Genomic DNA, 23,343 nt, shown 5'->3' with positions numbered 1-23,343 from the left:
AAAAAAAAAGCCAAAACAGAGGTACATCTCAAGTAGTAGAGAGCTAGTCTTGAGCAAAAAAAGCTCAGGATCAGTGCCCAGGCCCTGCGTTCAAGCCTCAAGATTAGCACACAAAAGAAATCAAAACAACCATAGAGAAATCAAAAGCTACTTCCTAAAAGAATCTACCAAAAACCAATAAGGTCAAAGTTATGGAGGAAGACTCTATGTTAGCCCTCTGAGACTAAACAAGTAACAAAACCACTCTCCCCATTCCATCATACTCCCTCGTCACTGAAGTCAGTCAAGGGGATCAAAACAGATGCACCAAAGGGAAATGAAAAAGAGAACCATCCTTACTGGCAGACAACATAACTAAAAAAGAAACAACATAACTATAAAAGAAATTACAAATAATTTATACACAGGATCCTTGAAAGCATAAGTGAATTAGCAACGTACAAGAAAATCATGTTTCTAAAGGCTGATAATGATCAATGAATGGCATCTTTGAAAAATTTGAGAGGTAGCCTCGTTTTTAAAATGTCAAAGCTGGGATTGGGAAGGTGGCTCAGTGGTAGAGCGCTAGCCTTGCATGCATGAGGCCCTAGGTTTGATTCTTCTGCACCACACAAGCAGGAAAAGCCAAAGTGGCACTGTGGCTCAAGAGGTAGAGCGCTAGCCTTGAGCTGAAGAGCTGAGGGACAGCACCCAGGCCCAGAGTTCAGGCCCCATGACTGACAAAAAACAAAACAAAACAAAAAACAAACATAAAATGTTAAAGCTGTGGTCATTGGTAACTTATGCCTGTAATCCTAGCTATGCAAGAGGCTGAGATCTGAGGATTGTGGTTGGAAGACAGCCTGAGTTGGAAAGTCCATGAGATTCTTTTTTTTTTGGGGGGGGGGGGTGGGTGTCCAGTATGCTTAGTAACTGTCCAACAATGTATTCAATTTAAGAATATAAATGGAGCCATCTCTGGGCCCCTATTTGAGTAAAATGAAACTAATTTGTTTGTATCCAAGTGATATACAAAATCATCTGTGAGATTTAAGGAGTTAACTTGCTAATAATTGGTGCCGCACAGAAACACATTTACATTAACATGTGATATTCATGAATTCAACTGAGCACTAGAAAAAGGTTCTAGACTAAGAAGAAAAAGAAGAGTTAGGAGACTGTATTACTCTATACTGAGAAAAAGATTAATTAAATGTATTTGTAACTTGACAAGGTAAAGCTAGAAAAAGGTTAGTAAACTAACAATTCCACTATAAGTAGAAGCACGCATGGCGGTACCTTCCTGTAAACCAAGCACTTGAGAAGGTGAGGAAAGATGTTCATGAATTTAAAGCCAGTCTTGGCAACATAGGGAGTTCCAGACCAGCCTATACTACGGAAGGGAAGGAGGGAGGGAGGGAGGGAGGGAGGGAGGGAGGGAGGGAGGACGGAAGGAAGGAAGGAAGGAAGGAAGGAAGGAAGGAAGGAAGGAAGGAAGGAAGGAAGGAAGGAAGGAAGGAAATCTGGCCTAGCACATTGTATGAAACGGTAGTTTTTTGCATAACTGAAATAGAAAAGGCATTTTACTCTGATCTCCACTGCCATCTTCTTGTGTTACTCTTCTCTCCTTTCCATTATCATATTCTGAGTTTTCTACTTCTTCGATGACCATCCTTCTTCCCTTGGTCTGTGTTTTTGATGCAGGTTCAGAATTTTTCAGATCTCGTTCAACCTCAGACAAGGTTTTCTGCAACATAATCACCATACCAATAAACATGGTTTCCTTTAATGAAAAAGTGATCTTACAGATAAGAATATGCAGATGTTTTCAAGTGGAGATAACATAAGGCTCTTATGGTAGTCTAATTTCTTTTTCTTCAAAAAATTATCTGATTATAATTATACATTTACTTTTAAAAAAAGGCCTTTGGGTGACAAATACAAAAAGGAAAGAGAAAAATCTACCCCAAATCCTGCCACTCAGATAACACTACCAACATTTTGGTGATTTTTCCCATATGTTTCCATACATATAAACATATAGACGTTTAAACAAATAAAACCATGCTACACATCGTTCCCTTAAAAGTACTTGAAAGTCCTGAAATTCTTTATGCCAACTAGAATAAACATTTAGCTGGGCATTGGTGGTTCACACCTGTAATCCTAGCTTCTAAGCAGGCTGAGATCTAAGGATCAAGGTTTTTGAAGCCAGCACAGGCAAGAAAGCTCCTGAGACTCCTATCTCTGATAAACTACTCAGAAAAAGCCAAAAGTGGGGCTGGGAAGATGGCTCAGTGGTAGAGTGTTTGCCTTGCGTGCATGAGGCCCTGGGTTCGATTCCTCAGAACCACATAAGCAAAAAGAAAAAAGCCGGAAGTGGTGCTGTTGCTCAAGTGGTAGAGTGCTAGCCTTGAGCTGAAGAGCTGAGGGACAGCGCCCAGGCCCAGAGTTCAAGCCCCATGACCGGACCCTCCCAAAAAAAAGAAAAAAGAAAAAGAAAAAGCCAAAAGTGGTGCTGTGACTCAAGTTGTAGAGCACTAGCCTTGAGCAAAAAGAGGCTCAGGAACAAAATTCAGGCCCCAAGTTCAAGCCCCAGGGCTTGGCAAAAATAAATAAATAAATAAATAAATAAATAAATAAATAAATAAATAAATAAATAAATGAAAAATAGAATGTTTATATCAAACCATCCCTCCATCTTTAAAATGTTCATGAAGGATAAATGACAAGAAGTGCACATACTTAAAATGTACAAGTTGATAGGGTATTAAAATAAAACATATCTATCACTCCCCAAAGTTTCTTCCACTCCCCTACCCCTCCCTGCAACCACTGTTCTGTTGTGACAGGCTAGTTTGCATTCTAGATCTTCATATAGACAGAATCATGTTCTCGTTTCTGCCTGGCTGCTTGCACTCAGCACAATCACTTAGAACCATCTGTGCTGTTCTGTGTCTCAATAGCACATTCCGTTGCACTGTGGGTAAAGTCCATAGTGTGGATATAACATTCACCTGCCAATGGACATTTTAGACTATCCTATTTTATTATATAGTGGTTATGAGTATTCAAGAATAGGTCTTTGTATGGATATATGATTTCATTTTTCTTGTGTAAATACCTAAAAGTGGAATGGAATGACTAGAGCATATGACAGGTATATTTTATGTTTAACTTTTTATGATACTGCCAAATTATTTTCCAAACAAGTGGTCACTATTTTACATTCCCAGGAATTTCATTTCCTCCACATCTTCACCAACAATTGGTACAGTAAGTCCTTTCATCTCACTTTTGAATTTATATTTCCCTAACATTAATAACATTTGAACATCTTTTCATGTGCTTATTTTCCATCTTTATATGTCTTCTGATAAACTGTCAGATCAAATATTTTGTTTGGTCTGAAAGTGATAGAGCAATTGCCTTGCCTGTACAAGGCTTGGGTTTGATCCCGAGCACTACCAAATTATATGCATGCGAATGTGTGCATATATGCAAATGTATTTGCTTATTTCCTATTTAGCCTTTTGTTTTCTTATTAAGTTTTGACAGTTTTTGATACAAGTCTTCAGTTGATTTGCAAACATTTTCTTCAGTCTATGGCTTATCCTCCTATTCTTCTAATAGTGTCGTTCAAGAAAGCAGACCTTTTTAATCTTGATGAAGTTGAATTTATCAATTTTTTCTTTTATAGACTATATTTTCCAGGTCATATGAAGAAAATATTCATTTCAATAAAAGTCACTGGGGCTGGGAATGTGGCTTTGGTGGTAGAGTGCTTGCCTAGCATGGGTTTCATTCCTCAGTACCACAGAAAAAGAAAAAGCCAGAAGTGGAGCTGTGGCTCAAGTGGTAGAGTGCTAGCCTTGAGCAAAAGAAGCTCAGGGACAGCGCCCAGGCCTGAGTTCAAGCCCCAAGACTAGCCAAAAAAAAAAAAAAAAAAAAAAAAAAATCATGAGCTGGGCGCTGGTGGTTCACGCCTGTAATCCTAGCTACTCAGGAGGCTGAGATCTGAGGATCGCGGTTCAAAGCCAGCCCGGGCAGGAGAGACCGTGAGACTTCTATCTCAAATAAACCACCAGAAAACCGGAAGTGGCGCTGTAGCTCAAGTGGTAGAGCGCTTGCCTTGAGCTGAAGAGCTGAAGGACAGCGCCCAGGCCCAGAGTTCAAGCCCCACGACCGACAAAAAAAAAAAAAAAAAAAAAAAAAATCATGGGCTGGGAAGGTGGCTCAGTGGTAGAGTGCTTGCCTTGCATGCATGAGGCCTTGGGTTTGATACCTCAGCACCACATAAGCAGAAAAAGCCAGAAGTGGCACTATGGCTCAAGTGGTAGGCGCCATGACCAGCCAAAAACAAACAAATAAACAAAAATCACCAGGTTTTTAATTGCTGTTATAAAGGTGATATACAGAGGGGTTACAGTTATATAAGGTAATTAGTACATTTCTTTTTTCTTTTTCTTTTTTGTCAGTCCTGGGGCTTGAACTCTGGGTCTGGGCACTGTCCCTCAGCTCTTCAGCTCAAGGCTAGCACTCTACCATTTTAAGCCACAGTGCCACCCTGGCTTTTTCTGCTTATGTGGTGCTGAGGAATCAAACCCAGGGCCTCATGCATACAAGGCAAGCATTCTTACACTGAGCCACCTTCCCAGCCCCATGAGTACATTTCTTTATAGGACGATGTCAACCCTTCCTCTTGCCTTTCCCAGTTTTTTCCTCCTGTCTCAACCCACAGATTGTATAATTCATTTACAGCATAGTATCTAATGAATACTACTGCTGCATTTGTTTACCCTTTGTCCCTTCATTTCTGTATCTCCCCCCACCCCCGCCTTACCCTCTTAAAGGCAGATAAATGAACAAACAAGACAAAAAGAGGATAAAACAAAAACAGCAATGAATGGCCATGTAACAGTGGCTCAAGCCTGTAATCCTAACTACTCAAGAAGCTGAGATTTAAGGATCGTGGTTCAAAATCAGCCCAGGCAGGAAGTCAATGAGACTTATCTCCAATTAACCACCTGAAAACTAGAAACAGTGCTGTGGCTCAAGTGGTAGAGCTCTGTCCTTGATCTGAAAAGCTCAGGGACAGAGCCCAAGCCTGGAGTTTAAGCTCCTTGACCATAACAACAATAACAACAACAACAACAACAACAAAACAGCAATGAAGAGAAATTCTTTTTGTTTTTTTTCTGTTCGTGGTGCTTGAACTCAGGGCCTGGGTGCTGTCCCCTGAGCTTTTGTGCACAAGGCTAGTGTTCTACCACTTGAACCACAGCTCCATTTTCAGCTTTTTTTTTTTTGTGCTTAACTGGAGATCAGAATCTCACAGATTTTCTTGCCTTCGGATGACTTTAAACTGTAACCTCAGATCTCAGCCTCCTGAATAACTAGGAGTGTGGGCAGCCAGTGCCTGGCTTACTATGTTTTCTTCTAGAACTTTTATTTTAGGTTTTACATTAGGGTATATTATCCATTTTGAGTTCATCTTTTCATATGGTTAAGCTAAAAATGCATTTGGAGAATGCTTAAAAGTTAATATTTGAACATAAAATTATTGTTGTAAAATGAAAGTGGCTTCTCTTGTTCCAACATTTTTCTCTTATAATACTGTTACATTAACACTTAATGTCTATAAGCATCATATAAAGGACATCCAGAGAAAGTGTGATATATAAACCAGTAGGCACCGAAGTTAGTGGAAACTTAGGTACAGTTTATCAATGAAAGACAGCTGTTTACGAGCTTCTCCAATTCTGCCCATATTTTGAGTGGGGACACTGACCTAGGACTATCTTTAAGGATGTTTGTACCAAGAATAGCCTTGGGAAGCATAAGTAGCATTTCCTGTAGGGAACAGGGCAAGTATTTTGCTCTCCAGTATAATAAAGATGGTAATTCCCTCTGGAGCAGAGGTTGGGCAGATTTGCTAATAACCCATCATAAAAGATGGGGTTTTTTTTCTTTTTCTTTTTTAAATTTTATTGTAAGGATGCTGTACAGAGGGGTTACAGTTACATGAGTAAGGCAGTGAGTACATTACTTGTGGATCATTGTTAACCCTTCCCTTCCTTGTTCTCCCGCTATCTCTTCCCTCCCCTACCTTCCACACTCCTCCCCACACCCCACACCATTCTCCCCCCACCCCCCAAAGTTGTAAAGTTCATTTCCAATATAGTGTCCTGTGAGTATCCTTGTTGCAATGGGTCATCCTGTGTCCTTGTTTCAGTGTTTTGTTATTCCCCTTCCTCTCCCCAGATTAGGGTGTGTGTGTGTGTGTGTGTGTGTGTGTGTGTGTGTGTGTGTGTGTGTGTGTGTGTGTGTGTGTGTGTGTGTGTGTGTGTGTGTGTGTGTGTGTGTGTGTGTGTGTGTGTGTGTGTGTGTGTGTGTGTGTGTGTGTGTGTGTGGTGTGTGTGTCAACTCAAGGCTTGGGCACTGTCCCTGATTTTGGGGTTTTTGTTGTTGTTGTTGTTGGTCATGGGACCTGAACTCTGGGACTGGGTGCTGTACCTCAGCTCTAGCTCAGGGCTAGCACTCTACCACTTGAGACACGCTGCCACTTCCGGCTTTTTCTGCTTATGTGGTGCTGAGGAATCAAACCTAGGGCCTCATGCATGCTAGGCAAGCACTCTACTACTGAGCCACCTTCCCAGCCCCCTGAACTTGTTTTTGCTCAAGGCTAGCACTCTACCACTTGAGCCACAGTGCCACTTCCTGAAGTATAGACTCCCTAGCTATCACACAAATGTACAGAGTGGTAACATCCACCTGGGTCACTCTGCATAACTCCTCCAGTTATTGGGAACAAGGGAACTGACATGAATGTGAAGCTCATCTGTCTGACATGCCATGAGTGACCAAGTCCTTTGTGTCTGATGTAGGCTATCTGCTGTGTAACTACTTCCTTCCTTCCTTCCTTCTTTCCTTCCTTCCTTTCTTCCTTCCTTTCTTCTTTATTTTCTTTTACCTTTTTTTTGTGCTAGTCCTGGGGCTTGAACTCAAGACCTGGTACTGTTCCAAAGCTTTTGCACTCAAGTCTAGCATTCTACCTCTTCTGGAGTCACAGCTTTACTTCCCTAAGTCCCTTTCTTTTATATTTTTAGTTTTTTATTTTTTATTTTTATTATAAAGGTGATTTACAGAGTGCTTCCAGTTACATATCTCAGGTAAAGAGTACATTTTTTTTTTTTTGTCGGTCATGGGGCTTGAACTCTGGGCCTGGGCGCTGTCCCTCAGCTCTTCAGCTCAAGGCGAGCGCTCTACCACTTGAGCTACAGCGCCACTTCCGGTTTTCTGGTGGTTTATTGGAGATAGGAGTCTCACGGTCTCTCCTGCCCGGGCTGGCTTTGAACCGCGATCCTCAGATCTCAGCCTCCTGAGTAGCTAGGATTACAGGCGTGAGCCACCGGCGCCCGGCAAGAGTACATTTCTTTTTGGACAATGTCACCCTTCCCTCGTTCTCAGTTTTTCCCTCACATCCATACCCAGAAGTTGTGTAGTTCATTTTCAACCAAGTGTCTGGTGAGTACCACTGCTGCATGTTCACCCTGTCTCCCTCCCCAAAGATACATAAATGAACAAACAGAACAAAAGGAAAACTTTTGTCTTCATTTCCTGGAGTTTATTTCAATAAATATATTGTATTGATTGGATGCACATGGGCATTACATCCTCCTTGTTCGCGCTGTGTGTGAATGCCTAGAGACCTGGATAATTTATTATGCCCTGTATTTTAGATCTAGCTTCCACGTATGAGAGAAGGCATATGCCAAGGAGGGTAAAATCTTAGACTTCTCACTTACCTCTTACCACTTATCTCTACAATTTTCTTTTTGTAGTGCTTGAGATTGAATTAAGGGACTCATGCTTGCTAAGCTGATGTTTTGCAATTTGAGCCATGCTTCCAGCCATTTTTTAATTATTTTCTAGGTAGAATCTCACTTTATGCTCAGGCCTGTATTGCCATCTTCCTAGTTTGTGTGTGTGTGTGTGTGTGTGTGTGTGTGTGTGTGTGTGTGTGTGTGTGTGTGTGTGTGTGTGTGTGTGTGCTGGGACTGGGGCTTGAACTCGGGGCTGTCCTTTAGCTTTTCCTCTCAAGGTTGGCACTCTACCACTTTAGCAATACCTCCACTTCCAGCTTTTTGCTGGTTAATTGGAAATGAGTCTCATTGGCTTTCCTGTGATTTGAATTGTGATCCTCATATCTCAGCCATCTGAGTAGTGAGGATTACAGACATGAGCAATGGATGCCTAGCTTTGTGATCTTACCCTGTGTCACTATGGATGACAAGTGTGTACCACTGCACCCAGCCATTGAGTGGGACAGAGTCTTGTAAACTTATGTCCAGGTTGGCCTCAAACGACCTCCACAACAGCTTGGATTACAAGCTTCAGCCACCATGGTTGACCTTACCTCTACTCTTTAGGCCTTAATATAGAGCCCCTTAATTCATATCTGAGTTAATCCACTCAGTTGGGTAGTGTGTGCTATCAATGATGCTATACTTACCATGCTAGAAGCCAGCCAAAGCCTCTTCTATGGCCATGAAACTCATCAGTAATACCTAGAAACTTGTATGCCACTCTGCATAATAAATTGGGATTTGTTTGGAGAAAAGCAATGCTTGCAGCACTATAAGTGACAAAAATTAGCTGGCATTGAATGATAGGTTTCTACTTGGGAATACTTTATTTTTCTTAAAAGCCTGTGTTCTTTCCCATCAGAAGGATGTTCAACATTTTTTGTATCTGGAATATATCTGCATTGCAAAGCTCTGACTATCCCTTTAACATCGCTGATTTGGCAAGAATGTTACCATTGTAACGTAAATTCAGAAACAGCATTGAGAGACAAGTCCATGTTCTGTACTTACCTTGGCCAGTTCGTTATCAGGCTCAACATCTAGAACTTTAGTCAAATCTTCTAGAGCTTCCTGGAACTTGTTTTGATGCTTATACGTAGTGGCCCGACGCAGAAGAGCTGAAAATTTACCAAAATAAATGTTGGATGTTGGACAGCTGCCCTGATGGTTAGAACAGACTTTGCAAGTGGGAAAATACAAGCAGTAGGGGAGATCAGGATGGAAAACTTAAATTACCCACTTTCATTTGTTGATCCCAGGGAAAACAAACCTGTAGTAAACAAGCAAGAGAGGATATACCAGGCAGCTACCTCAGCTGCCATCCTGGCCTCGGCAGCCAGGCACACCAGCTCCTCCCAGGGCTGAGGGTTGCCATAGCAACCTTCCAAACAGATGTATGTGCCCCCCACAACACTGCAGCATTGGGAAGCTTTCCTTCTTATCATCATTCTAGAAACTTAGAAAAGCTGTATGAAAATTAATAAACTATTGACCAGCATCTAGCTTAGACTATGGCATATCCATGAAAGCTATTTATCCAATGTTCAAATGTTTAGAGACAGTATTGCAATCATGAAGTCAGTTAAGCTAAAAAATGGAGCACTTGTGTTAGATTCTTCAGTAGTTTCAGTGTATATGTTATAATTAATACTGACAATGAATCTTTCAGCCCCACCCCTTTATCCATCCTATAAAGAGAGGACTTTGTGTGATAAAATTGGTACTTTGAAAAATATCAGGCTTCTTATTTATGAGAAGAAGTTTCTATCTGAAACACCTGACCTGTTTTTAAATATAGCTGTAAGATTAACCTGCTGGTTTTCGTTTCAGCCCTCTAGGAATGCTATGGAGATCTCAAGAGCAAGCCATTCTGTGATCAATTACTCCAACTTGAGATACTGCCTACACTTTCCCATCACCATTGCTGGTCAGATTCCCAAGGGAACATGGGTCCATGCAGATGTGTTCATGATAGAACAATTGTCTGTAATGTTTTTTATTATTTGGAATGACTTGAGAGTTACAGAAAAGTTGCAAAGATAGTACGGAGAGTTCCAAGGTCCCTTCATTCAACTTCATCTAATGCTAACATTTTAATCATTCTTTCAGGATTATGAGCTAGCCCAGTACAATCAGGGACTTCAATTCCAAATAGGTGGTTGGAGCACATGTAGAAATTGGGGTTTTGCTGAAATAGCTTTATGTAAATATATTTAGTATCTACAGACAATCTAACGGGTCCTGCTGTAACTTTCAAAGTGCTCAGTGAACATTTACCCTTGATGTTTCCAGGCTCCAACTCCAAGACCTTTTCACAGTCCTGGAAAGCACTATTCCAGTTCTGCAGTTTGATTTCCGCTTGGGCTCGATTGTTATAGGCAGCCACAGTAGGAAGGGCTGAGAGGCTCCTAAAAAGAAATACTTATTGGCAACATACAGGCCCAAGATAAAATTGTAAATAAAAAAAATCATACTACATGTATGGGCTGAACAATGTCCCTCGAGAACTTAATGTTAGCTGGGTAAGTTAGTACATGACTATAATCACAGCATTTGGCAGGATAAAGCAGAAGGATCATGAGTACCATTTCAGTCTGGGCTTATATGGAACAAGGAAAGAACTTGTCTCAAAGAACAAACGAAAAAGTATATGTTGAAGTCCTGACCCCGCAGTGTCTTAGAAAATGAATATGGTTGGAGATAGGAATTTAAAAGTGGTAATGAAGTTAAAATAAAGTCACTGATGTGAGCTTTAATGCAGTAAAAACTAGCACCTGAGGGGAAATTGAAGCTACGTGCTGGTGGTTCATACCTGTAATCCTAGCTACTCAGGAGGCTGGGATCTAAGGATCATGGTTTGAAGCCAGCCTGGACAGAAAAATCCTCATGAGACTATTATCTCCAGTTAACTACTCAAAACCCGGAAGTGGAGCTGTGGTTTTAAGGGTAGAGTGCTAGCCTTGAGCACAAAGAGGCTTAGGGACAGTGCCCAAGCCCTGAATTCAAGCCCCAAACCAAAAACCAAAAGAAAAAAAAAAAGAGGAAAAATTGGAGCTCTGATGTCTGACACACCCTGTGAGCACAGGGGGAAAAGATGGTCACTTGCCAACCAAGAAGAGAAGCCTCAGAAGAAATCATCCCCACCTAGACCTGGATCTCTCAGACTTACAGCCTCCAAAAATGTGAGAGGTTGTTTTTCCTGTTTAAGCTACTCAGTTTGTAATATGTTGTGATGGCAGCCTGAGCAAAATAATATATCCTGTATCACTCAAAGTAATAAGACATAAACCTACATATAAAACTTACATTTAGGCAGATGCTTCACTAACCAGTAATAGGCTAAAGTTAATTCAGATTTTTGAAGTGATATAGAAATGAAGATATATATAAATCTCTCAACAAAACAAAACAGGTTAGTTCATATTAAATAGCAAACTTTTTTACTCCTTAGGATCAATTTCCTAGTACACACACAAAAAATGGAGTGATCAATCCCAATTAATAGCCTTTCTTCAGTTGTCAGCATGGTAACTGAAACAAATGAGTCTGCAATGTAAAAGTAGATTCTAAGATTCTAAGAAAATAATCCAAAAGTAATTTAATCAAAGAAATTCAATTGAAGGGAACAGAAGAAAGTCAGTAGGATGAAGAATATCAAAAACAATGTTGCTCCATGAAAGAGATAAGTACATGAAATGAATGAAAAGAACTTCAACATCAACCTTATTGTTGATTTGGAATGCTGTGAAATAATACCCAGATATAAGAAATACAAGGTTATCAGTGCACTGCATTTATAAAACCCACAACAGAAGATGGAAACAGGAAAGTAGTGAGCAGGATCAATTTATCAGATCATGAAAGATGAATGGGAGGAACGGCACGGCTGGGTAGAGAGATGTGCAGAACACCTGTCAGTAAACAACTGGAACAGTTGATCCTAAGCATTCCTGCCACTGTGTGCCATTGGCCAGGGACTAAGGCCTTCACCCACAGAGCTCACTTCCTCATTTCCAGGCATGGAGGAAGAATCATTGTTCTTTTCATTACACAGATGAGAAAGCAGGTGCTCGTGTTGTGCCCACAGCTAATAAATGACAGGAAAGAGAGAAAGCCAGTCTTCTATGGTTACTACCATGTCCTCCCACTTTGAGTAACATTGTCTAGATCAGGCCTCATGACAGCACTCATCTGCGCTATGACAGCTTATAACACTGAGGAAACAGGCACAGGAGATAAGGAGTCTTCCAGGGTCAGAAGGAAGCAGGTCTTTACCCCCATACCACATCATACCATACATACAACATAGAACACATATCTTTCTCCATAGACAAGAAGAGAGAAAACGATGTCAGCCCTGAACACAAGAGACTGCCCTGACTGAATGATCCATCCAGTATCTGTCCTGTGTTCCCTTAAACTGTCAAAGACAACAAAGTTCTTTTTTATTTTCTTCTTTGGTAGTACGGGGGCTTGAACTCGGGGCCTCTTATTTGCTCAAGCTGGCACTCTACTGCTAAGTTATACAGGCACTTCCGGCCTTGTTTTTCCCTGGTTATTGTCAGGGTAGAGAGAGTCTCACTTTCCCTGGGCTCACACCTGCATTTATTTAGATTATTTTAGATTCTCATAGTCACTAGGGTCTCAACACCCACCATCGCACCCAGCTTTCCTCCATAGAGGTGGAGTCTCATGGACTTTTGTGTCCAGGCTGACCTTGATCTGTCATCCTCCCAATCTCAATCTCTCATACAGCTTGGGATGACAGGTATAAACCACTACATCCATCCATGGGTTGAAAATGAGGGTCTTGAAAATGTTCCTTCCTAGGCTATGGTTGAAACTTGATCCACCCATTCCCAGCCTCCCAAGTAGCTAGCGTTACAGGGATGAGCCACAAGTGCTCAGCTATAGACAACTTCCTTAGAGACACAACCTTCGTATACCGAGTTTAATTCTAAGGTGGCATTAGTGATTCTATAAGCTCAATTTAGGAACTTCTTTTCACAGACTGTAAAAACTTCAAAAGTTCCTATCAGCACCTATTGAACCTCTGCTATGAACCAGGCCTTTTCCTGGATTCTGAGGACGTAAGGATATAAAAACAAAACAACAACAACAAAAACAAAACAAAACCAAAAATACCTGGGCAAGTATTTAGAGATGGCATTGCAGTTAGTACGGCATCAAACAAACTGTGTCTTTGACAAATGCTAGAAAGAATTGATAAGGCTGTGGTAAGAGCCTATAAACTGCAGTGCAGAGGTGTAGAGATGGATGAAGGCTGGGAGGCCAGGAAGAGTTCGACATAGAAGACAAGACAAGTTCTAAAGGATGAGTTAGAATTAAGTAGAGGCTGAAAGAGCATTCTAGGGTATAAAGGCACTGAGGAGAGGGGAGATGCTTAAGTATCAGAATGAAATAGGGCCAACAATCTGACTGCAGAACTCAAATTCTTTTTTTTTTTTGGCGTCCAGTCATAGGGCCTGAACTCTGGGACTGGGCACTGTCCCTCAGCTCTTCAGCTCAAGGCTAGCGCTCTACCACTTGAGAACTCAAATTCTTAATCTTTACGCTATGTGAGTTCTGTCAAGTTTCTTTCAGATGATTTCAGTTTTTTTTTCTGTAAAATGGGGAAGTTTAGATTCTGCTAAATACAGAGTAGAGTAGGAACTTAGAAGTCTGAGAAAAGTTTTTTTGTTTATTTTTTAATCGAGACAGTGTTAGGGATGTAGCCCAGCAAAATAAGACCTTGGTTTCACACCACACACTAGCCGAAAAAAGACAAAAAAAAGGGAAAAATGAAATATAAAAGCACAAGTGGAGCCAGGCACTGGTGGCTCACACCTGTACTTGCAGCTAATAAGGAGGCTGAGATCTGTGGGTTCAAAGTCAGCCTGGGCAGAAAAGTCTAAGGGAGAGTCTTATCACCAAAAACCCAGAAGTGGATATACAGCTCAAATCGTAGAGCACTTGTCTTGAGTGAACAAGCCAAACAATAGCGAGGACCTAAATTCAAGCCCTAGTACTGGCACCAAAGAAAAGAAAAGAAAAGAAAAGAGCACCAGTGAGTTCATGATAAATCACAAGCATAACTTAAGTGAGCCTGATAGACTACTGAGCTATGGTTCCAGCAACTAGTCCATTAGAGCTTTATTTAAATAAAAAAGTTTGAACAACAGAAGCCTGCTCACCTAGTGTAATACATCACCGCCTCTTCATAATCTTTTGAGTTGAAAGCCTCATTTCCCTTTTCCTTTTCACGAGTGGCAAGAACTCCCCTTTCCTTCTCCGTTAGGCCTAAAAATAAATATCTGATTTATAGAAACACATAACTAGATAGATAGATAGATAGATAGATAGATAGATAGATAGATAGATAGATAGATAGATAGATATAAAAAGTTCAAATCCAAGAGAGCTTTTTTTTCAGTTTCCTGAAAATCTTCACATCAGGCAATTACGTACCACTGAGCGCCACTCTCTCATACACTTCTGTGTATTATAGCTTAAGTAGAAAACAACAAACTAAACCAAAGAAATGAAAGGTTTCCTAAGCTTAGGGGTTTTTATTTTCTTTACCATTCACAACTTTTAAGAATTTCAATTTTTTAAAATTGATTTTACCGCTATCTTTTTGTTGCAAAGAAAAAAAGATAAAGGGTTAGGAATGTGGCATAGTGGTAGAGTGCTTGCCTAGCATGCATGAAATCCTCAGTTCAATTCCTCAGAATCCACATACACAGAAAAAGCTGGAGGTGGGGCTGTGGCTCAAGTGGTAGAATGCTAGCCTTGAGCAAAAGAAGCTCAGGGATAGTGCCCAGGCCCTGAGTTCAAGCCCCAGGAATGGCCAAAAAAAAAAAAAAAATGAGGAATTTGTAGGAAAGAGAAAATTGGGAAAAAATTACAGCAAGAATAATGGGTTTATACTCTTTTTCTTGGTATTTTTTTAATTTAATTTTATTTTATTTGAGAACATACTGTACAGAGGGGCTACAATTACATGGGCAGGATAATGCATACATTTCTTACCAAGCATTGCAGCTCTTTTTCTTGGTATTGTTGTTGTTGTTGGTGGTGGTGGTGGTGGTGGGACCTGAACTCTGGGTCTGGGCTCTGTCCCTCAGCTCTTTAGCTCAAGGTGAGTGCTCTACCACTTGAGACACAGCACCACTTCCAGCTTTTTCTGCTTATGTGGTGCTGAGGAATCGAACCCAGGACCTCGTGCATGCAAGGCAACCACTCTACCACTGAGCCACGCTCCCAGCCTCTGGGTTTATATCCTTAAGTCTTACATATTTGATTATTGTAACTATTATTCATATAAAAATAAATAGTTAAAGATATATGAAGTCAGGCGATGGTGGCTCACACCTATAATTCTAGCTACTCAGGAAGCTGAGATGTGATTCAAAGATCAGCTGGGGCAGGAAAGTCTGTGAGACTCTTATTGCCAATAAAGTACAAAAAAGCTGGAAGTGGAGGTGTGGCTAAAGCGGTAGAGCACTAGCCTTGAACACAAAATCTCAAGAACAGCATCTAGGACCTCATTTCAAGCCTGAGGACCAGCAGTAGGAAAAAAACAAAAGATGAAAAAGGAAAATGAATTTGTTAGAAGTGAACTTTGGTATGACCCAGCAATCCCACTTTTGGGCATTTACCCAAATGTTCACAAACAAGACCACACTAAAGCTACCAGCACAACTATGTTTATTGCAGAATTTTTTACTATAGCTAAGATATGGAACCAACCCAGATGCCCCTCAGTAGATGAATGGATCAAGAAAATGTGGTATATATACACAATGGAATTCTATGCCTCCATCAGAAAGAATGACATTGCCCCATTTGTTAGGAAATGGAAAGACTTGAAAAAAATTATATTAAGTGAAGTAAGCCAGCCCAAAGAAACATAGGTCCTATGGTTTCCCTTATTTGAAATAACTAGTATATATCTGAGTCAAGCAGAAAAGGTCAGATAAGTTGATAAGGGAACCCTAAGATATGTATTCAAATGTTATTTTCTTTCATATGATTGTTTCTAACACATTTATAAGATTATTTCTTTGTTGCTTTGTATGTCCCTCCCCCATGGTATAACCCCTGCTTTCAGTGTATTTGATGTTGGTATAATTTGTGGAGGGGAAGGGAAAAAACAAATCGTTTAAATAGGGATACAGGTGAACCCATTGCAACAATGAGATGTACAAGTCGTTATGTCGAAAACGAACTTTATAACTTTGGTGGGAAGAGGAATTGGGGGGGGGGAATGGGGAGGGTGGGAAGGGATGGGAAGGGTAAACAAAGGAGGAGGCTACAATGCTTGATAAGAAATGTACTCATTATCTTGCCCTTGTAATTGTAACCCCTCTGTACAGTATTTTCACAATAAAAAAAAATGAACTTTGGGAGAAAATCTACACTCTTCTAATGGAAATCTTACACTTATAGATGATGTTTCCTAGGTTGACAAATTTTAATATAATTAAACATGTTGCAGACTATTAATTAATCCATGATTCTTATCCATGATCCCCTCTCACCTGATATATCTAGTCTTGTCTCAATTTTAGACAAATGAGCCTTGTTGTCCACTGTAGTCTTTTCTTTGGAATCCTCGTCAATTTTTGAGCATTCCTTTTCCACATCAAATCTTAAGTGGAAGAAAAATAAAACTGAAAATATTTTTAATACAAGTAAGGAAATAAAATTTATTGCCAGGCAACCATGGCTCACATCTGTAATCTTAGCTACTCAGGAGGCTGACATTTGAGGATCATGGTTCAAAGGCAGCCCATGCTGGAAAAGCTGTGAAACTCTTATCTCAAAAAAAAAAAAATACCAGAAAAAAATGGAAGTGGCATTGTGGATCAAGAGGTAGAGTGCTAGCTTTGAGCTGAAGAGCTGAGGGACAGCACTCAGGACCAGAGTTCAAGCCCCATGACTGACAAAAAAAAGAAAATTTACTATTGCTATTCTTATATTTGTATAACAGGTTGTATATCTTACTCTTTTATGTGTGTGTGTGACAGTACTGGGTTTGAATTCACACTCTAACTCAGCTTACATAGCTAGGGCTCTATAACTTTGAGCCATACCTCCAGACTGGCATTTTGTTGGTTAATTGGAGTCTCTTGGACTTTTTGGTCTGGGCTTGCTTTGACCCATAACCCTCTGAGTCTCAGTTTCTTAAGTAACTAGGATTATAAACATGGCTTGCTTTGGTTATTTTTCAGATAGGGTCTATTCTTTTTGGCCTAGATCATTCTCAGATCATGACACCTCCTGCCTAGCTGTAATTACCGAGATAAGCCCAAGCTGCAATCCTCCTACCTTTTTCTCCCAAATATCTGAGATTATAGGCATAAGCCAGACCACAGGCTCAGTATCTCCTAATCTAAAATTCTTGATTAAGAAGTATTGGGGATTTCAGATTTTTTTTTCAGATTTTGGAGTATTTGCATAAACATGAGATACCTTGGGGATGGAACCCAAGTTAAAATACATAATTTATTTATGTTTTCTATGCCCCTTATACACATAACCTGAACATAATACTTTAAATAGTCATGTGCATGAAACAAAGTTTGATAGTATGAAATTTGAAATAGTAGGATAAAATCATTTTAGAAGTTTAAGCATTTCAGATTTCTTTTCAGAAAGTTACAGATGTTCAACCTTTATTGTACCTTTGAATATAGTCTCAAAACTTGCATCATAAGTGTGTTTTCCACATCACTTGCATCCTTTTTTGTCATTTGCATTCTTTCTTAAGAAAATATGTAATTAAGTGAGGATTTAAGTGTTAATCAGATTCAACCTGCTCCAAACAGTGTCATTAAATTGTGACTAATTTCTCTTCATTTAAAACGTTTGTACTTTTTACTTTGGACAAGTATAACAATGGTTATTTTTATAAAATAAAAATTTGGTTATTTTTTTCAAATTTCATTTTTTTTCAAATTTCATTTTTGTAAATTTTTATTTTATAACAATAACTAGTGTTATCCATATATTTACAAAATATATATTTTGACAGGTACTAGTGGCTCATGCCTGTAATCCTAGCTACTCAGGAGGCTGAGATCACAGTTCAAAGCCAGCCGGGGCAGGAAAGTTAGTGATACTTTTATCTCCAATTAACCACCAGAAAACCGGAAGTGGCACTGTGGCCACAAGTTGTAGAGTCCTAGCCTTGAGCTGAAGAGGTTGGGGACAGCGTCCAAGCCCAGAGTTCAAGCCTCGTGACTGATAAAAAGATGTAGCTGTTTTGTTCAATCAAGATAAAACTTCTTATATAAACTAGGCATGATGGTACATGCTTATAATACCAGCAATGTGGGAAGTTAAGAAGCGGCAGGATTGTAGTTCGATGAAAGCCGGGCAAGAAAGTAGGAAGACTCCATACCAACAAGCAAGCCAGGTGTGGTGGTACATGCTATAACACTACCTTCTTGAAACACAGTGGTAGGAGAATCAAAGTTTCATGCTGGGCTAGGCAAAATGTTCAAGACCATCTAAAAATTTAAGTGGGGGAGGTGTAGCCTCAGTGATAGGGATCTTCCTTACTAAGTTTGATTCCCTGAGTTCAAACACCAGACCCACTTACTTCCACATAAGTGTTTATACTACTTTTGTATTTTACTAAAAGCAATTTGGTCCACCTTTTGAGCTCTTGTTCTTGTGCTCTGTTCACAAACTCAGAGCTGATGCTCTACTTCTTGAGCCATGACTCTAGTTCCATATATTTTGTGCCAGTACTGGGTTTATAATATGTACAAAAAGTTATCATAGTATTTAATGGTGCAGAATTTTTCAGTAACAAAGATTGTATAAAGGAATATAAAACATACTTATCCCATTCTGAATAATCCCTTGGAACTTTCTTCTTAGCTGGTCTACTTTTAGAATGTTTTCCCTGAAAGAATAAAAATCATATCTTATAAGATATATTTAATCTAAAATTAGCAGGTTTTACTGTAAATGCAATGTAAACTATTGAGTCAAAATATACAAATGTCAATTGTTCAGAAAATAGATGATTTTCAGGTTATAACAACTTCAAAACTATAATACAATAATATACAACAGGTAACAGAAAGGATTTTAAATTTGTAGTTACTTCTGGGGACAGTCCAGAGGTTTTAAAATATATATAGATATATATTTATTTATTCATATATAAAATTTGAAAACTCAGTGTGATTATTAATGATTTTTTTGGCAAGTCCTGGGGCTTGAACTCAGGGCCTGGGCACCATCCCTGAGCTTCTTTTGCTCAAGGCTGGCACTCTACCACTTGAACCACAGTACCACTTCTGGCCTTTTCTGTTTATGTGGTACTGAGGCTTCATGCATGCCAGGCAAGCATTCTACCAGTAAGCCACCTTCTCAGCCCAGTGTTTTTTTTTTTTTTAAATAAGAAAAGAGAGGGCTGAGAAGATGGCTCAGTGGTAGAGCGCTTGCCTTGCATGCATGAGGCCCTGGGTTCGATTCCTCAGCACCACATAAGCAAAAAGAAAAAAGCAGGAAGTGGTGCTGTGGCTCAAGTGGTAGAGTGCTAGCCTTGAGCTGAAGAGCTGAGGGACAGTGCCCAGGCCCTGAGTTCAGGCCCCATGACCGGACCCCCAAAAAAAAGAAAAGAAAAGAAAAGAGTACTAAATAAATTCATTCTGTGTGTGTGTGTGTGGGGGGGGGGGTTGGCAGTACTGAGGCCTAAACTCAGGGACTTGGGGACTCTTCTTCTTCTTGTACTCTGTTTGCAAACTCAGAGCTGATGCTCTACCATTTGAACGATGCCTCCAGTTCCACATTTTTGTGCCAGTACTAGGGCTTGAACTCAGGGCCTGGGCACTGTCTCTAAGCTTTTTCTCCCAAGGATAGCACTCTCCTACTTTAACCACAGCTCTACTTTTGGCTTTTTGGAAATTAATTCAAGAAAAGAGTCTCTTGGATTTTCTTGCTAGGCCTGGCTTGGAACAATCCTCAGATCTCAGCCTCCTGCATGAACCACCAGTATCCAGCATCCAGTTCCTAAGTTTGCTGATTAATTGGAGATGAAGTCCCAAAGACTTTTCTACCAGGGCTGGTTAGAATTACAGGATTGAGCCACTGGCACCCAGCTCCAAATTTTTTTTTTTTTTTTTAAGCTCCAGGCATTAGAGAAACAAGAATAACTACTCTGCAGAATTAGTCACAGCTGTTTTGTTTGCAATGACAGATACCCATCTTGTATTAATTTCATTTAAAAAGAAGAAATCACTAGCTGACAAACAAGCCGAGGTACTGCCAGCTCAAGGGTTTCTTAGGCCCTTCCCCAGCTCCTCTCTCCCAAAGCCACGTACTCCCTCTGCCTGTGATTTACATCTTCCTTTAGGGCTATTTGCTTTCTCTTGTGGGAGGAGACATGGTCCTGGAAGCCTGCATTATAACCTTACAGGTTTTCTCATCAGAGTGGAAAAGACTGAATTTCTCTTCACCTCCAGTTAGGGAAATCCCAGGGAAGGGCTCTGAGTGGTTTAGAATAAAGTGCTCCATACTAGGTCCAAGATCTCCTGCTGGTGATGGGGTAGAGGAGAGGTTCTACACCAGAAGAAAATAGGAAAAATGTACATAAAATCCATTGTTGCTCATAAATAATCTCCCAGAGCAAGTAGTACTTTGTAATGCTAGACATATACTAGGGAATGGTACCTAAATTTTGCCTATCTATACAGTCTAATGAAAGAGAATAGAGTAGAATTTAGGGTAAAATGTAGTAGGCACTGATTTTTTTTTTTTTTTAACTCGGCCTGGGCACTGTCCCTCAGCTCTTCATCTCAAGGCTAGCGCTCTACACTTGAGGCACAGCACCACTTCTGGTTTTCTGGTGATTTATTGGAGATAAGTCTCATGGACTTTCCTGCGTAGGCTGGCTTTTAACTGTGATCCTCAGATCTCGGCCTCCTGAGTAGCTAGGATTACAGGAGTGAGCCCCCCGAGCCCAGTTTGCACTGATTGTCTCTAAACCATTGAAATGTCTTTGATGTCATTTAAGTTTGCCAACAGATGACTCAGCAATTCTAGTATTATGGTTTGAAGCTCCTGGTTTTCATCTTGTTTTTGGTGCAGTCCTGAGGCTTGAACTCAGGGCCTGGACACTATCCGGCTTCTGGTTTGAATGTTTGGTTCCCAACTGGTGGCCCAATTTTGGAGGGCTCTTAAAACTTTAGGAGGTTGAACCTCCTTGGAGGAAATAGGTCACTGGGGGTGGATCCCTTGGGACATCCACCTACTGGGGTCCCTTCCTGTCCTTCTCTGCTTCCTGGCTGCCATGATGTTAATGGTCTATGCAATGTGCTTCTTATGTTAGTGATGCAGTGTCTCACTACACTGACTATGGACTGAAGCCTTGGAAACTGTGAGCCAAGATCAGTAATTCCCTCTTTTAGTTGTTTATGTCAGGCCTTCTGTCACAGTGATGTAACTAATTCAACTAGCAACTCTAGAAGGCACACAGGAGTACTGTGCACTCCTTATCGCTTCCTAGGTAGTCTTCCATGCTTGCACTCTTCTTCATGCTTAGAAAGACAGGTTCTCAATGCTAAGACTGTGGTTTGGGTTAAATGTGTTTTCTAAAAAGATATAGGGAATTCTTAATTCTTGATATCCATGAATGAAACCCCATTTGGGAATAGAATCTGTGTAGAGGCAAACAAGGTAAGGTCATTAGAATGGGCCTTTGTCTAATATGACTGACATTCTTATATAAAAAAGAGAGAAGTCTGGCACTTGGGAAGACGTGGGTAGAGGCTGGAGTTAGACTACCACAAGTCAAGGAATGCTTGGCACTTCTAGAAATGAAAGAATAAAGAGGGATACTCCCTCAGGTTCCAAGGGATTATCACCTTGACAATCCCTTAAATTCAGGACATGTGGCCTCCAGCACAGGGAAAGAATACCTTTCTCTTGTCTTAAGCCTACCAGTTTGTGTACCTTTTGTTAGTAGCCCCAGAAAACTATATAGGTGGTACAACTTAGTTTTAAAAGGTACTAATTAGGGGTTCCGAGTGGGGCTCAGTGGTAGAGTGCTTGCCTTGCATGAATGAATCCCTGAGTTCAATTCCACATAAGCAGAAAAAGCTGGATGTGGTGCTGTGGCTCAAGTGGTAAAGCGCTAGCCTTGAGCTGAAGAGCTGAGGGACAGCGCCCAGGCCCAGAGTTCAGGCCCCATGACCAACAACAACAACAAAAAGGTACTAATTGAAAATGAGGAATGTTTAAATCCATATGTGGCACTCCAATATCTAATTATGACAAAGAATATTCTCTTTGAGTACGTAAAAAAAGAAGAATATGAGTTGGTTTGATTGTAATAATTATCTCACACTGCATGTATATATAACCATCAAGTTAAATATATAATTTGCACTTGTTAATTTTACTCAATAAAGAAATGTTTTTTATAAATAAAATGAATGTGCAATAAAAAGTCTCAAGATATGAATGAGGGGAGGAGTTGGGAAAGAAAGGAAAGGGATGGTAGGGGAAAAACAAAGGAGGGGGTAACAATGCTCACTAGGAAACGTACTTATTCCCTTACTCATGTAACTGTAACCCCTCTGTACACTATCTTTACAATAAAATATATATTAAAAAAAGATATGGACGAGGCACACAGAATACACTGATCAATACACTTAGCCCACAGTGTTTTCCTTGAAATAACAAATCATTCTCATTAGTCAATATGGTGCATTCTGCATACTTCCTACTGTGTCATACAAAACATTAAAAAGATATATTTGTGGGGTTCAATATTTAATAAAGTCAAGATTTTACTATTTCATCAAAATTATTTTTATACATTTTTTTTCTGTTCCTGGGACTTGAAATCAGGGCCTGGGAGTTGATTGTGCTTTTGTGCTTAAGGCTACTATTCTACCACTTGAGCAACAGGTCCACTTCCAACTTTTTTGGTTTCATGGACTCTCCTGCCTGGGTTGGCTTCAGATCATGATTCTCAGGATCTAAGTCTCCAGAGAAATTAGGATTATGAGTGTGAGCCAACAGCACCTGTCTATAGGTACCTAAGAACAAGAAATTTTCCTTGACTTTGAAAACTTTCCATACATCCCCACAATACCCCTGATCATTGTCCTAATCCACAGCAGACTATGTCAGTGTGGTGCACACTCTTTGGTGTTAGGACATTTTTATACTTCTGAAAAGTGCATTTGCATATCTTCCCCAATATTCATATATCTGATTATATAATTAAAATGTCATATCCTAACCAGCCCCTTAGCTCTTCAAGTTTTTCAAGTATGCTAATAAAATGATAGGAGGCTGTTCATTTCAAATGATCTTGTTCACTGGGCTCCAATACACCAAAATGGAATCACTCATTCTTAAGATCCCCATCGCCAAACAGGCCAATGTGCTGGCAGAAAATGCATGTCCCTAGGCTTTAACTCATATGAGGACAGTAACCTAGTGGTATCCACCTGCTTTTTAG

General features: G+C 40.2%; 1 protein-coding gene across 2 annotated transcripts in view; it reads right to left on the bottom strand.

Moving 5' to 3' along the window:
• Nucleotides 1–23,343, bottom strand: part of Spag1 (sperm associated antigen 1) — a 62,051-nt gene that overhangs the window by 28,431 nt on the left and 10,277 nt on the right. The window contains exons 5-10 of one of the 2 annotated variants that reach the window (XM_069991144.1): nt 18,701–18,765; nt 16,391–16,500; nt 14,042–14,147; nt 10,125–10,255; nt 8,859–8,965; nt 1,567–1,726 (exon numbers count right to left, since the gene is read on the bottom strand). In XM_069991144.1, the coding sequence (XP_069847245.1) occupies nt 1,567–1,726; nt 8,859–8,965; nt 10,125–10,255; nt 14,042–14,147; nt 16,391–16,500; nt 18,701–18,765 (679 nt within the window). The remainder of the gene's footprint in view (nt 1–1,566; nt 1,727–8,858; nt 8,966–10,124; nt 10,256–14,041; nt 14,148–16,390; nt 16,501–18,700; nt 18,766–23,343) is intronic. The other variant, XM_069991145.1, reaches the window with a different exon arrangement.

This window comes from Dipodomys merriami, unplaced genomic scaffold (genome assembly GCF_024711535.1).
Source record: "Dipodomys merriami isolate MVZ:Mamm:240054 unplaced genomic scaffold, mDipMer1.0.p SCAF_4, whole genome shotgun sequence".
Classification (NCBI taxonomy): domain Eukaryota; kingdom Metazoa; phylum Chordata; class Mammalia; order Rodentia; family Heteromyidae; genus Dipodomys; species Dipodomys merriami.
The sequence above is the reverse complement of the archived record's forward strand: the minus strand, read 5'-3'. Positions and strand labels throughout refer to the sequence as shown.